We start from the raw sequence: 14,310 nt of genomic DNA, 5'->3' as shown, positions 1-14,310 counted from the left end.
TTGTGCAAAGATTAATTCAGGATTATTTTCGTATCTGTAATTGCGTGTCTGTGCATGTCTGCATTTGTGTGTGTGTGTGCGCACGCATGTGTGCATTGATTAATAAAGGCTTATATATGTGTCCATGCTTGCATGTGTATGAGTGTCTGTGTGTATGTATGTAAGTGTGTCTGCACACGCATGTCTGGAAAGATTAATAAAGGCTTATCTTAGTGAAGCTTGCATGTGTACTTGTGTTCTTGTGTGTGTGTGAGAGAGAGAGAGAGAGGAGGAGAGGGAGGGAGGGAGGGAAAGAGAGAGAGAGAGTGGCAACGCTGTAACAACACCAGAAATGTTAACATCAAAAGGGATTTTTGAAATGAGAATGTTATTCTGTGGCGTCTCGTGGCTGTAAAAGGTTGGCCTGATCCATCATGGTTACTTCCGGGGATTGTGAGAACAGAGACGATGTGTTGTGTTCTGTCATCGAGCTGTGCGTAAACTTCTTGTGATACACAGCATGTCATCGAGGTAGGAAATGAACTGAAGATCAACATGCATACCGACAATCTTAAACCTGGTGTGAAAAATGATCTGTGTAAAAATGTCTCCATGTTTTCTTGACTGAGTAAACATGGGGTTAAAGTGTTACATAACTGGTGGACAGGTGACTGAAGTTTCATGTGGTTTTTGTGACGTGCTCATCCTTCTTATGTTAATGAATTGTTTATTGGCCGGAGATGTTACAGAACCAGTAATCTGAAGAAGTTAGAAGAAGTGGAGATCATGGCTCCCGGTGAATGCTGGGAAACCTCTGACCATGTTCTTAACGGGGCTTCAGATGTTTTGTCATTATTGGTGATGTGATGTCTTCACACATTGTGTGATGTATTAATACAGTATGTGATGTCTTTACTCAGTGTGATGTATTAATACAGGGGCGGTTGGGTAGCCTAGTGGTTAAAGCGTAGGCTCGTCACGCCGAAGACCCGGGTTCGATTCCCCACATGGGCACAATGTGTGAAGCCCATTTCTGGTGTCCCCGGCCGTGACATTGCTTGAATATTGCTAAAAGCAGCGTAAAACTAAACTCAGTCAGTCAGTATTAATACAGTGTGTGTGTGTGTGATCATTTCACTCAATGTGATGTATTAGTACAGTATTCATACATCCTGTGTGATGTACGCATGCATTGTGTAATGTATCCATGCCTCGTGTGATATTACCCATGCATTGTGTGATGTATCTATGCCTCATGTGATATACCCCATGCATTGTGTGATGTATCCATGCCTCGTGTGATATACCCCATGCATTGTGTGATGTATCCATGCCTCATGTGATATACCCCATGCATTGTGTGATGTATCCATGCCTCATGTGATATACCCAATGCATTGTGTGATATATCCCATGCATTGTGTGATGTATCCATGCCTCATGTGATATACCCCATGCATTGTGTGATGTATCCATGCCTTGTGTGATATACCCCATGCATTGTGTGATATACCCCATGCATTGTGTGATGTATCCATGCCTCATGTGATATACCCAATGCATTGTGTGATATTACCCATGCATTGTGTGATGTATCTATGCCTCATGTGATATACCCCATGCATTGTGTGATGTATCCATGCCTTGTGTGATATACCCCATGCATTGTGTGATGTATCCATGCCTCATGTGATATACCCCATGCATTGTGTGATGTATCCATGCCTCATGTGATATACCCCATGCATTGTGTGATGTATCCATGCCTCGTGTGATATACCCCATGCATTGTGTGATGTATCCATGCCTCATGTGATATACCCAATGCATTGTGTGATATTACCCATGCATTGTGTGATGTATCTATGCCTCATGTGATATACCCCATGCATTGTGTGATGTATCCATGCCTTGTGTGATATACCCCATGCATTGTGTGATGTATCCATGCCTCATGTGATATACCCCATGCATTGTGTGATGTATCCATGTCTCATGTGATATACCCAATGCATTGTGTGATATATCCCATGCATTGTGTGATGTATCCATGCCTCATGTGATATACCCCATGCATTGTGTGATATACCCCATGCATTGTGTGATGTATCCATGCCTCATGTGATATACCCCATGCATTGTGTGATATACCCCATGCCTCATGTGATATACCCCATGCATTGTGTGATATACCCCATGCCTCATGTGATATACCCCATGCAGTGTGTGATGTATTCTTGCATTGTGTATCATCTTCATACCGAGAGAGGATATGCCTTCCTTTAGTTTATTTTAAACGCAGCATGTGTGATTTGCAGTCTTCAAGCTAGATATAATTGCTTATCTTGCTCAGAGAAGGGTTGTTAATAAAAAACAAATTCATTAATGTGTAAAGGTTCTATGTACAGAGTCTGTTTAATGAAGCATTCACATATGCTTTTGGGGGGACTCTTCAGTGTGGATCTAACAGAGAGAGATTTGTCTTGAATCTAAATGTTGATTTGTTGATGAGTATGATGAACAAAGTTAGACTTGATTTAGTATAATTTGAAGGTGCTTTGATATTGATAGAAACAAACATCACAGAATTAGTGTGGTCAGTGATGTAGAGACTTTACAGAGGTGATTCAACAGAACGTGTCTCAAAACATTTCTCATAAAATTCAGATTTTAATTTTAATGTTATTTTAAAATTAAAAACTTATTATCAAATGTGATACTTTTACATGAATGTGTCTTCCAAATCAAATGAAATGATATTTCACTGATATTCCGTAATTCACAACACAAAACCAATAAACAGTCACACACCCTTACCTTATAGTAAAACATTGCATTGAATCAGATCCCATATACCAATATATGGCCTCTGATTATGTATAACATCTACTTGCATTGATTGTACAGATACTGGTGGGGATTCTTGTCTTCTAAGACACTGCAGTTTGGTGTGCAAAGTCCATTGAGTGAGTGAGTTTAGTTTTACGCCACACTCGGAAATATTCCAGCTATATGGCGGTGGTCTGTAAATAATTGAGTCTGGACCAGACAATCCAGCGATCATCAGCATGAGCATCAATCTACGCAATTGGAAACTGATGACATGTGTCAACCAAGTCAGTGAGGCTGACCACCCGATCCCGTTAGTCGCCTCTTACGACAAGCATGGGTTACTGAAGACCAATCCAAACCCAGATCTTCACAGGTCACAAAGGGTCTGAATCACAGGTGACCCTGATTATAGTTCTAGATTGTCAACGCAGTTCCCATGTCCATGTTTTGTCATGGGCATCAAATAATGCTTAACAATGTAATAATGTTGTATTTTTAAACTAAAATAACTATAAGAAACAGGTAGTTATTCATTAAATGTACATTAATGCATGAAGTATTAAAATTATATATCACTGATATCTTAAAAATATGAAACCAAAATGCAAAACCAAAACATTCAATAGTTATCGTTATTGAAACAGTGTTTAATCTAAATGTTTTGTCAAAGTATCAGTGTAAACAAACCTTGATCCCATATTCCAACTTTGAAAACATTATCCTAAAAATAACATTGTTGACACCTATTAGTTACCTCTGTATTTACTGAGTCCCTTTCGAACATTAAGCATTATTATAAAAACTCATGTTCCTATTTGAAGCCCATTTTATTTCATTAAAATGAATATCTCACTCACTCACTCACTCACTCACTCACTCACTCACTCACTCACTCACTCCTCACTCACTTCACTCCTTTTCCTACATTGTCAGCAGTACTCAGGTTANTTACGTTTTATCTAAACATGTAATAATCCTATTCAGCAATGCATAAATGGTTGATAGAATTCTTTTTACATAGATATTTTCTAAAGCCACATATTCAAATAAAAACTTTTAAAAAATCAAACAATTTTCTTGCAAATATTGCTTCTATAGGTTATGTTTATTGAATTTACTCAAACAAAAACCTTACTTGACATCAAGGTTGATCATAAAGGTGCTTTTTCTCGAAATTGAATTTCTTGAATGTCTATTTTATGGTAGTTCCTTGTATATGTATCACATATGTCACTGAATTTTCTCAGTCAGGATGAAAGGGATGGGTTATGTCATAATAAGTGTATCATTTTTATTGGAGGATAAAAAGATGGACACACAAGTGACCCAGACAGTTATCATGAATGGACAATCTTTTTTCATTTTCCGAAAGGTTGCATTGCCTTTCCTTCTTGCGCGCTCGCTCACTGCCAAATAATCCGAGAGCCACTTAGCTCACTGATTGATTAAAAAGCAAATCCCATCCATATGAGAACCATCAATCACATTTCTCTAGTCCAAGGATCAACTTGATTTCTCGATGCCAGTTGGATAGGAAATTTATTCATAGGTACCTCATGCCTGTAAATTGTTGACTGTGGCTCTTTCTCCTCATCCATCAAATCTAGAAAGAGACCAGGCCTAGATGCTGACTGACTGGGTCTAAACATGTAATACACATAGTATACAGCACTGCTGGCTGGGTCTAAACATGGAATACACATAGTATACAGCACTGCTGGCTGGGTCTAAACATGGAATACACATAGTATACAGCACTGCTGGCTGGGTCTAAACACTGTGGCTGGATCTAAACACATACACATAGTATACAGCACTGCTGGCTGGGTCTAAACATGTAATACACATAGTATACAGCACTGCTGGCTGGGTCTAAACATGGAATACACATAGTATACAGCACTGCTGGCTGGGTCTAAACATGGAATACACATAGTATACAGCACTGCTGGCTGGGTCTAAACATGGAATACACATAGTATACAGCACTGCTGGCTGGGTCTAAACATGTAATACACATAGTATACAGCACTGCTGGCTGGGTCTAAACATGGAATACACATAGTATACAGCACTGCTGGCTGGGTCTAAACACATAAATACACATAGTATACAGCACTAGGCTGGGTCTAAACATGTAATACACATAGTATACAGCACTGCTGGCTGGGTCTAAACACATGGAATACACATAGTATACAGCACTGCTGGCTGGGTCTAAACATGGAATACACATAGTATACAGCACTGCTGGCTGGGTCTAAACATGGAATACACATAGTATACAGCACTGCTGGCTGGGTCTAAACATGGAATACACATAGTATACAGCACTGCTGGCTGGATCTAAACATGGAATACACATAGTATACAGCACTGCTGGCTGGATCTAAACATGGAATACACATAGTATACAGCACTGCTGGCTGGGTCTAAACATGGAATACACATAGTATACAGCACACATAGTATACTGGGCTGGGTCTAAACATGGAATACACATAGTATACAGCACTGCTGGCTGGGTCTAAACATGGAATACACATAGTATACAGCACTGCTGGCTGGGTCTAAACATGTAATACACATAGTATACAGCACTGCTGGCTGGGTCTAAACATGTAATACACATAGTATACAGCACTGCTGGCTGGGTCTAAACATGTAATACACATAGTATACAGCACTGCTGGCTGGATCTAAACATGTAATACACATAGTATACAGCACTGCTGGCTGGATGTCTAAACATGGAATACACATAGTATACAGCACTGCTGGCTGGGTCTAAACATGTAATACACATAGTATACAGCACTGCTGGCTGGGTCTAAACATGGAATACACATAGTATACAGCACTGCTGGCTGGGTCTAAACATGTAATACACAGTAGTATACAGCACTGCTGCTGGGTCTAAACATGGAATACACATAGTATACAGCACTGCTGGCTGGAATACACATGTAATACACATAGTATACAGCACTGCTGGCTGGGTCTAAACATGGAATACACATAGTATACAGCACTACTGGCTGGATCTAAACATGTAATACACATAGTATACAGCACTGCTGGCTGGATCTAAACATGGAATACACATAGTATACAGCACTGCTGGCTGGGTCTAAACATGTAATACACATAGTATACAGCACTGCTGGCTGGGTCTAAACATGTAATACACATAGTATACAGCACTGCTGGCTGGGTCTGGCTGGAATCTAAACATGGAATAAACATGGAATACACATATACAGCACTGCTGGCTGGATCTAAACATGTAATACACATAGTATACAGCACTGCTGGCTGGGTCTAAACATGGAATACACATAGTATACAGCACTGCTGGCTGGGTCTAAAAACATGTAATACATGGATAGTATACAGCACTGCTGGCTAAACATGGGTCTAAACATGTAATACACATAGTATACAGCACTGCTGGCTGGATCTAAAGATGTAATACATAGTACAACATACAGCACTGCTGGCTGGATCTAAACATGTAATACACATAGTATACAGCACTGCTGGCTGGATCTAAAGATGTAATACATAGTGTATACAACATTTAGCAGCACTGCTGGCTGGATCTAAACATGTAATACATAGTATACAGCACTGCTGGCTGGATCTAAACATGTAATACACATACATATACAGCACTGCTGGCTGGATCTAAACATGTAATACACATAGTATACAGCACTGCTGGCTGGATCTAAAGATGTAATACACATAGTATACAGCACTGCTGGCTGGATCTAAACATGTAATACACATAGTATACAGCACTGCTGGCTGGATCTAAACATGTAATACACATAATATACAGCACTGCTGGCTGGATCTAAACATGGAATACACATAGTATACAACACTGCTGGCTGGATCTAAACATGGAATACACATAGTATACAGCACTGCTGGCTGGATCTAAACATGGAATATCAAGTAATATCATCACAACTGATGATGTGGATCTAAACATGCAAGACACAAAGTATTCAGTGATATTGACTCCGGATCTAAACATGTAATACGCAGTGTATACAACATTTGGCAACTCTCTGGATCGAAATATGTAACAAGCTTAGTGTACAACTTTTCACATTTGTCTGAATCTAAACATGTTTTACACAGAGTGTACAACATTTAGCAACTCTCTGGATCTTTACATGTAATACATAGTGCATACAACCTTTAGCAACTGGCTGGATCTAAACATGTAATACATGGTGTACAACATTTAGCAACTGGTTGGATATAAATTTGTATTATGCAGAGAATACAACCTTTAGCAACTGGCTGGATCTAAACATGTAATACATAGTGCATACAACCTTTAGCAACTGGCTGGATCTAAACATGTAATACATGGTGTACAACATTTAGCAACTGGTTGGATATAAATTTGTATTATGCAGAGAATACAACCTTTAGCAACTGGCTGGATCTAAACATGTAATACATGGTGTACAACATTTAGCAACTGGTTGGATATAAATTTGTATTATGCAGAGAATACAACCTTTAGCAACTGGCTGGATCTAAACATGTAATACATGGTGTACAACATTTAGCAACTGGTTGGATATAAATTTGTATTATGCAGAGAATACAACCTTTAGCAACTGGCTGGATCTAAACATGTAATACATGGTGCATACAACCTTTAGCAACTGGCTGGATCTAAACATGTAATACATGGTGTACAACATTTAGCAACTGGTTGGATATAAATTTGTATTATGCAGAGAATACAACCTTTAGCAACTGGCTGGATCTAAACATGTAATACATGGTGTACAACATTTAGCAACTGGTTGGATATAAATTTGTATTATGCAGAGAATACAACCTTTAGCAACTGGCTGGATCTAAACATGTAATACATAGTGCATACAACCTTTAGCAACTGGCTGGATCTAAACATGTAATACATGGTGTACAACATTTAGCAACTGGTTGGATATAAAATATACCGAGCAGAGTATACAACTTTTTGCATCTGTCTCAATCTAAACATGTAATACATGGTGTACAACATTTAGCAACTGGTTGGATATAAACATGTATTATGCAGAGAATACAACCTTTAGCAACTGGCTGGATCTAAACTTGATACATAGTGCATACAACCTTTAGCAACTGGTTGGATCTAAACATGTAATACATGGTGTACAACATTTAGCAACTGGTTGGATATAAACATGTATTATGCAGAGAATACAACCTTTAGCAACTGGCTGGATCTAAACATGTAATACATAGTGCATACAACCTTTAGCAACTGGCTGGATCTAAACATGTAATACATGGTGTACAACATTTAGCAACTGGTTGGATATAAAATATACCGAGCAGAGTATACAACTTTTTGCATCTGTCTCAATCTAAACATGTAATATGAATAGTGTACAACATTTGACAACTCTCTGGATCTACCATATTGTCTTGGGAACAGTCGCACCTAAGCATAATGCACAAACACCCTCAAGAGAAGTCAGGATTTTGGAAATTAACAATTCCGAGTATTATGTCTAAGAATGAACTACATAATATCCCTTCAGTGAATTCAGGTATTAATGAAAATGAATTAACAAACTTAGTAAATAGTAAATTGAAACTTTAGATAAAACATTCCAAGATATAATTTTTTGACAAGTCAGATAGTCAAAATTTGAAATAAGCCAATCTGGTTCAAAATTATGGGTACAATAATTCTCTTCCTTTTTTGTGTGTATATAGCATCTTTAATTATTGATGTAATAACAGTCCTGAATGACCAAGACAATCTTACATCAGCCACTATTGTTACATTGTAATTGAGCCATTTCAAACGATAATACCACATTTGACTGTGCAATATCACGGCAGGGGACACTGGAAGATTTGATCACAATATGTTGTACCTGACTGAAGGATGGATTCATACAATTGAATTCTGTTGTAACTATTTAGTCTGTTGCTATGAAATCGATCATATTTTTCAAGGAAATAAAATCCATATGTGTGACAGTTAATAGCTGTTTAGGGCTTACTACAAAAGATAATGTATCTCTTTGTCTTTTAAAGGCTCTAGTTTAGTATCGACATACATCAGTCAACATTACTGTATTTTGTCTTTTTGTGCCTAGATGGATTTCTGGGCACTATATTCCCTTATTACCTAGGTATTTTTACAAAAATTAATTCATTTGTCTAAGGAGAAATTGTGATTTGGCAGAATTAAGGTACATGAGAGATAATCGTAGACATCGATCACAGACTTACTGGTCTGCAGCAGATGTTTTTCAAAAACTTGTTACATCACAGATAAATCCAAGCTTTGATTACATGAAGTCATAACCAAAGGTATCCATTTGGTTTTATGGTCAGTATATAGTAGTGATAATCTTCATGTTTATTCAAATTTTAGATCTCCAAATATATGTTGAAAAACTAAATATGGTTTTGGTAAAAACAATGATAAACAGTTGCGAACATTTATTGCAATTCAAATATCTCCAAATATTTGGTGCAATACTAAATATTATTTTGGTAAAAAAATTAAAAGTTCTTTTCATTTTATGTACAATAAAATTATATCATGTTTTCTTGGCTGATATTTGGCTGAAACAAAAATGAATAGAATGTTTGAAAATAAAGAGAATTGTTTGTGCAAGCATGGTGTGAAGACAGCTTGAATTGAACTGACACTCACACGCTAAAGAAGTTCCCATGAACATGTGTCCTTAAATGCTACCATTGATCTTGTTGAGAATTGATGATGTGAAACAACTACCAGGTATCATCAGAACTTTATTATTGAATTACTTGAAACACAAACAACAGCCTTCGTAAAGAGATATTTGTGTACCCTGACAAGCAAAAAAGCTAGCTCTTTACAAAAAGTTTACTTCTTTCCATAATTCAAGCTCAACAGCATTTGTTTTCAATGTAAATTGATTGCTTTGGAGGAGGTGCCCACCCTCCTGTCAATAACTCATTGCCAAGAGTATTGGTGTTGCAATTCATCATTCGTCAAATGAGCTACGACAATCTTGCTTACGGCAAGAAACTAACCACTGGTGCAAGCATTCAATAAAGAAGATATAGCTCAATAAAAATGTCTGGTTTTGTAGCTTTAGGTCGTCTTTTGTTGTTGTGAACATCAGCGGACACCAGAAGAGGTAAAACTGGTGACGATGTGGGCTGAGAGGAAGCAGTTAGTGGTGTCAATGTCGCACTTATTCTCGTATCAGTGCACTCAGCTGAGACAGGCATGTGCAAGGCCTCACTCCAAGGAAGTAGCAACATTTTCTGTTTCCGTCACTGGGAACAGAATTAGCGTTTATGAGTAAGTGTCAATAGACATGTAGTTTTTACAACTCGAGTCACCTTTCGCATTGGTGTATTGAGCGGTTCACCATGGATTGTGAGTGTGCGTGTGGGGTGAGGGGAGGGGTGGGGAAAGGCCTATGGTCAATGCCTATGTCATGAACTTTATTTGATGGATGTTTGACACTAAATCAATGCTAAGGTATTGCTCAATAATTGCAATGGCATTTCCATTAACACTGACTGGATTGATGGATATATTTTGAAACACATGCCTTTTTCATCATTGTTTATATGGGTTTTCTTAATGATTTGAAATAAAGGTGACATAGCATTTTCCATGATCAAAAGAATTTTTCTGATAAATGATTTTCATTTTTAGAATCCAGCTATACCCCATTTGTTTTGATGATTTCAGATCATAAAAGCTTAAGGAAAAAAACTACATCTAGAATCAGCCATGTTATATCATCATTGACAGTACTTGTCATGCAGTGATTACACAGTGCCATTTAGAAAGTGGTCAAATGCAACATATGTTATATTTGGGTTTACACTTTCTCAGTAAGGTACAAATTCTAGTACTTTTTGGGTTAAGCCCCATCTGGATTCAAACCCACGCCCTCAGAGTCAGGCACCAAATCACCAGCACACAAAGTCAGCCGCCTAACCTGCTCAGCCAGCGCAACTTCCACAAAAAAATGGAAGTCGGACAACTGGTAGTCTATACTGCAGACTTTGTGTACCCCCCTGATAAGTGTAAATTGGCACGGCTCCCATGGCCGAAAGCTATGATTACACAATGCCATTTAGAAAGTGGTCAAATGCAACATATGTTATATTTGGGATTACACTTTCTCAATAAGTACAAATTCCAGTACTGTTTGGGTTGAGTCCCATGCAATGCATGTGGATGTTCAGGCAGTGTTTTGGTAGTGTTTTCCTTTGCCTTTAACCATTCACTTCATTGGCTAAACAGTCGCCAGTTTTTCGAGTTTCACTTTTCATTGTTTCAAATAGTTGCCAGTTTTTCGAAATAGTTGTCAGGTTTTCACTTTTCATTGTTTCAAATAGTTTTCAGGTTTTCCAGTTTCACTTTTCATTGTTTCAAAGAGTTGTTATAAACAACATGTTCGTGTACTGGTATTCACATTGTCAACTCACTCAGATATTAGTTAGCATATTATTATATTTCACATTACAAACGTAGGTGAAAATCCTAAGTATACAGAACAGATAATGAAATATGAAAATTGCTTATATTTTGTAAAGATAATCTTATAATTGCCAAATTTTTATGTATCTGTGCTGGTCAATAAGCCATTTACTTCTGACAGCTTCTAGCAGCTGTCACATAAGTTACAACATATATATCGATGAAGGCTACTGACTTCCAACAACCTGAAACATTAGCCATGTGCTCAGATGTCCTTGATCCACTGATGCATGCAGTCTTCTACTGCTTTTGTGCAAGACAATCTGCAGCTTTATTTTTGTTTAGTTTTACTTAATCTATTAGATCACAAGAAATAAATCTCCAGGAGGGTATTTGTGAGTATTTATGTAATTTTTATGATGTGATTACAAAAATGTTGTACTATGTTTCTGTGAATAATATTTATTAAGCAGAGTGAGTGAGTTTAGTTTTACGCTGCTTTTAGCAATATTACAGTAATAATACTAATATCACGGTGGGGAACACCAGAAATGGGCTTCACACATTGTATCCATGGAGGGAATTGAACCTGAGTCTTAATGGCGTGATGAGCGAACGCTCTAACCACTAGGCTAACGCTCTAGAACAAATTATCATAAAATGCACTTTCTGACCTCTGAAGCTTCTATGTAACAAATTAATGAAAGTTTTTTAAAATTTCATGACTGGCACCTGGCAGTTATTCTTTTTAAATACTTTCAAGGTTTAGATCTGTAGTTACGTCACACCTGGTGTGACTGAAATGTGTTAAAACTATGTTTTATGGAGAAAATACTTCATAGTTCTTTTCCTTCCCAGAGAGTGAAAATTCTGCCTTTTGTTTTGCATTTCAGACAAACCTGTAATTGTTTGTTTCTCCCAAAATAATTAAAGAATCTTTTCGATAGATAATTTTTTAATGTTTAGTCCACTGTGCTTGTGAATTTGTAGGGCCATGTCTTTTCTTTTGCTCATCTCAGGGTTTAGGAACAGTGTGCAGATATTGCCCTAAAAAGATATATGAAAGCATGTGTAATATCTCCATAGATACAAACATTAATGAAGAAGTAAGGGGCTGTTCATAAGTTATGGCTGGTTGAGGTGATGATGACTTTAAGGGGGGTCACTTATTTTGTTCTGGGGAGGTAGGGGGTCGTGAATTTTGTTCACATGTACTATGGAGAGTCATCATTTTATTTGTATATTTGTACATGACATGGGGGGACTTACTTTGTACATTAATTGGGGATGCTTTTCCATAAATATCATCATCACCCCCTAGCCATAAATTTTGAACGGTTTCTAATATGAAAAAGTGTTCATACTTGTAAAAGAAATGTACAGGTTACAATTCAGAGAGTAAAGCTGTTAATCTAAGTTCCAGCAGATTTGGGCGGTGGGGTAACCTAGTGGTTAAAGCATTCGCTCATCACGCCGAAGACCCGGGTTCGATTCCCCACATGGGTACAATGTGTGAAGCCCATTTCTGGTGTCCCCCACCATGATATAGCTGGAATATTGTTAAAAGCGGCGTAAAACTGAACTCACTCACTCACTCATTCCAGCAGATTTAGCATGTTCCCGTTGAAAGAAGTCGTTTCAACTCTATAACCTTGTGTACACTGATCATTTCACCAATTAGCTGAAGGCATTTGTGTCAGAGGTTGTAATAAAGTTGTCACTGTCTTTCATGTGACATCGGACTTGATAAAGTCACATGTAGTGGGTGCTGCCATAGGAGATAATGTTGCTTTTATCTTTCACCTGGGACATCCTTGACACACATTTGCCAGGTCTACTGCAAACTCACCACACCACCTGGTGTGAGGAGTTCCTTCTCTTTCATCATCACGCAGGTTGTAGATGGTAAACACAGTAAGTGAAAGGACGATACAACAAACACTGACACATAACGGGGATGTGTTTAACCTCTACAGAAACTTAACATACATGACAGCATACATTTGAACGCTGGGTTTGATGTTATGCCTGTTTACTGGGCATTTCAACATGTCAAAATAAAGAATCTTCCACTTTTTCATGGCAGATTTTATGTGCTTGATCTGTTATAACATCATCTACTTGTTTACTTTATGGATGTTTTAGGTTCAAAGTTACGTATACTTGTTTAAGTTACAACATTATGTATACATATTGAAGTTAATAGCTTATGTATACTTGCTCAAGTTACAAACTTATGTCATCATTCCCCACATGGGTACAATGTGTGAAGCCCATTTCTGGTGTCCCCGCCGTGATGTTGCTAGAATATTGCTAAAAGCGGCGTAAAACCAAACTCAGTCAGTCAGTATGTCATCATCATGATTATTTCTTCACAGTATGTTGCTTTCAGTTCCCTTTGAATGTACCTGGTCAGCAACAGTGGTTAAGCATAGACAGACTTTCGACATCGCTTGTTCTTTATCGAGTAAAAATTCACAGCTTCTTGTATGCATGATCAAATTTTGGTGTACAGAGCAATGTCGTTACTTGCAATATACATGTAATATATAACAGTAGTTGTTATGACATGTAGGATATAGTACATAAAATATTGTCATTGTTTCCAGTATCCTAGAGATGAGGAAGGAGAAATCACGAGATGCAGCGCGGTCCCGCCGTGGGAAGGAAAACTATGAGTTCTATGAGTTGGCCAAGTTACTTCCCCTGCCGGGAGCCATCACAAGCCAGTTGGACAAGGCATCTATCATCCGGCTCTCCATCAGCTATCTCAAACTTCGAGACTTCTCAGGCCATGGAGATCCTCCATGGGTTAGAGATGGTCCACCACCTAATAAATCTGTGAAAGGTGAGGCTAGAAGCACTCATAGGACCTTTAGAATAAATTATATGAGTCGTGAGAGATTATCCTTGTGTTATGGGTTTTCGGACACATGAACAGTCTTTGTTTTCCCACTAATCATGTGAACAATTGTAAAAAGATCTCAGTAACTTATATAAGATGACTTTAT

The 14,310-nt window shown here is 37.9% G+C and overlaps 1 protein-coding gene across 1 annotated transcript in view; it reads left to right on the top strand.

The window, feature by feature from the left end:
- LOC124255357 (protein trachealess-like) overlaps positions 1 to 14,310 on the top strand; it is an 89,708-nt gene that overhangs the window by 24,682 nt on the left and 50,716 nt on the right. Inside the window, exon 4 of the mRNA XM_046689254.1 lies at positions 13,909 to 14,147. Within this exon, the coding sequence (XP_046545210.1) occupies positions 13,909 to 14,147 (239 nt within the window). The remainder of the gene's footprint in view (positions 1 to 13,908; positions 14,148 to 14,310) is intronic.

This window comes from Haliotis rubra, unplaced genomic scaffold (genome assembly GCF_003918875.1).
Source record: "Haliotis rubra isolate DU_JTF1 unplaced genomic scaffold, ASM391887v1 Scf6, whole genome shotgun sequence".
Lineage (NCBI taxonomy): Eukaryota > Metazoa > Mollusca > Gastropoda > Lepetellida > Haliotidae > Haliotis > Haliotis rubra.
The sequence above is the reverse complement of the archived record's forward strand: the minus strand, read 5'-3'. Positions and strand labels throughout refer to the sequence as shown.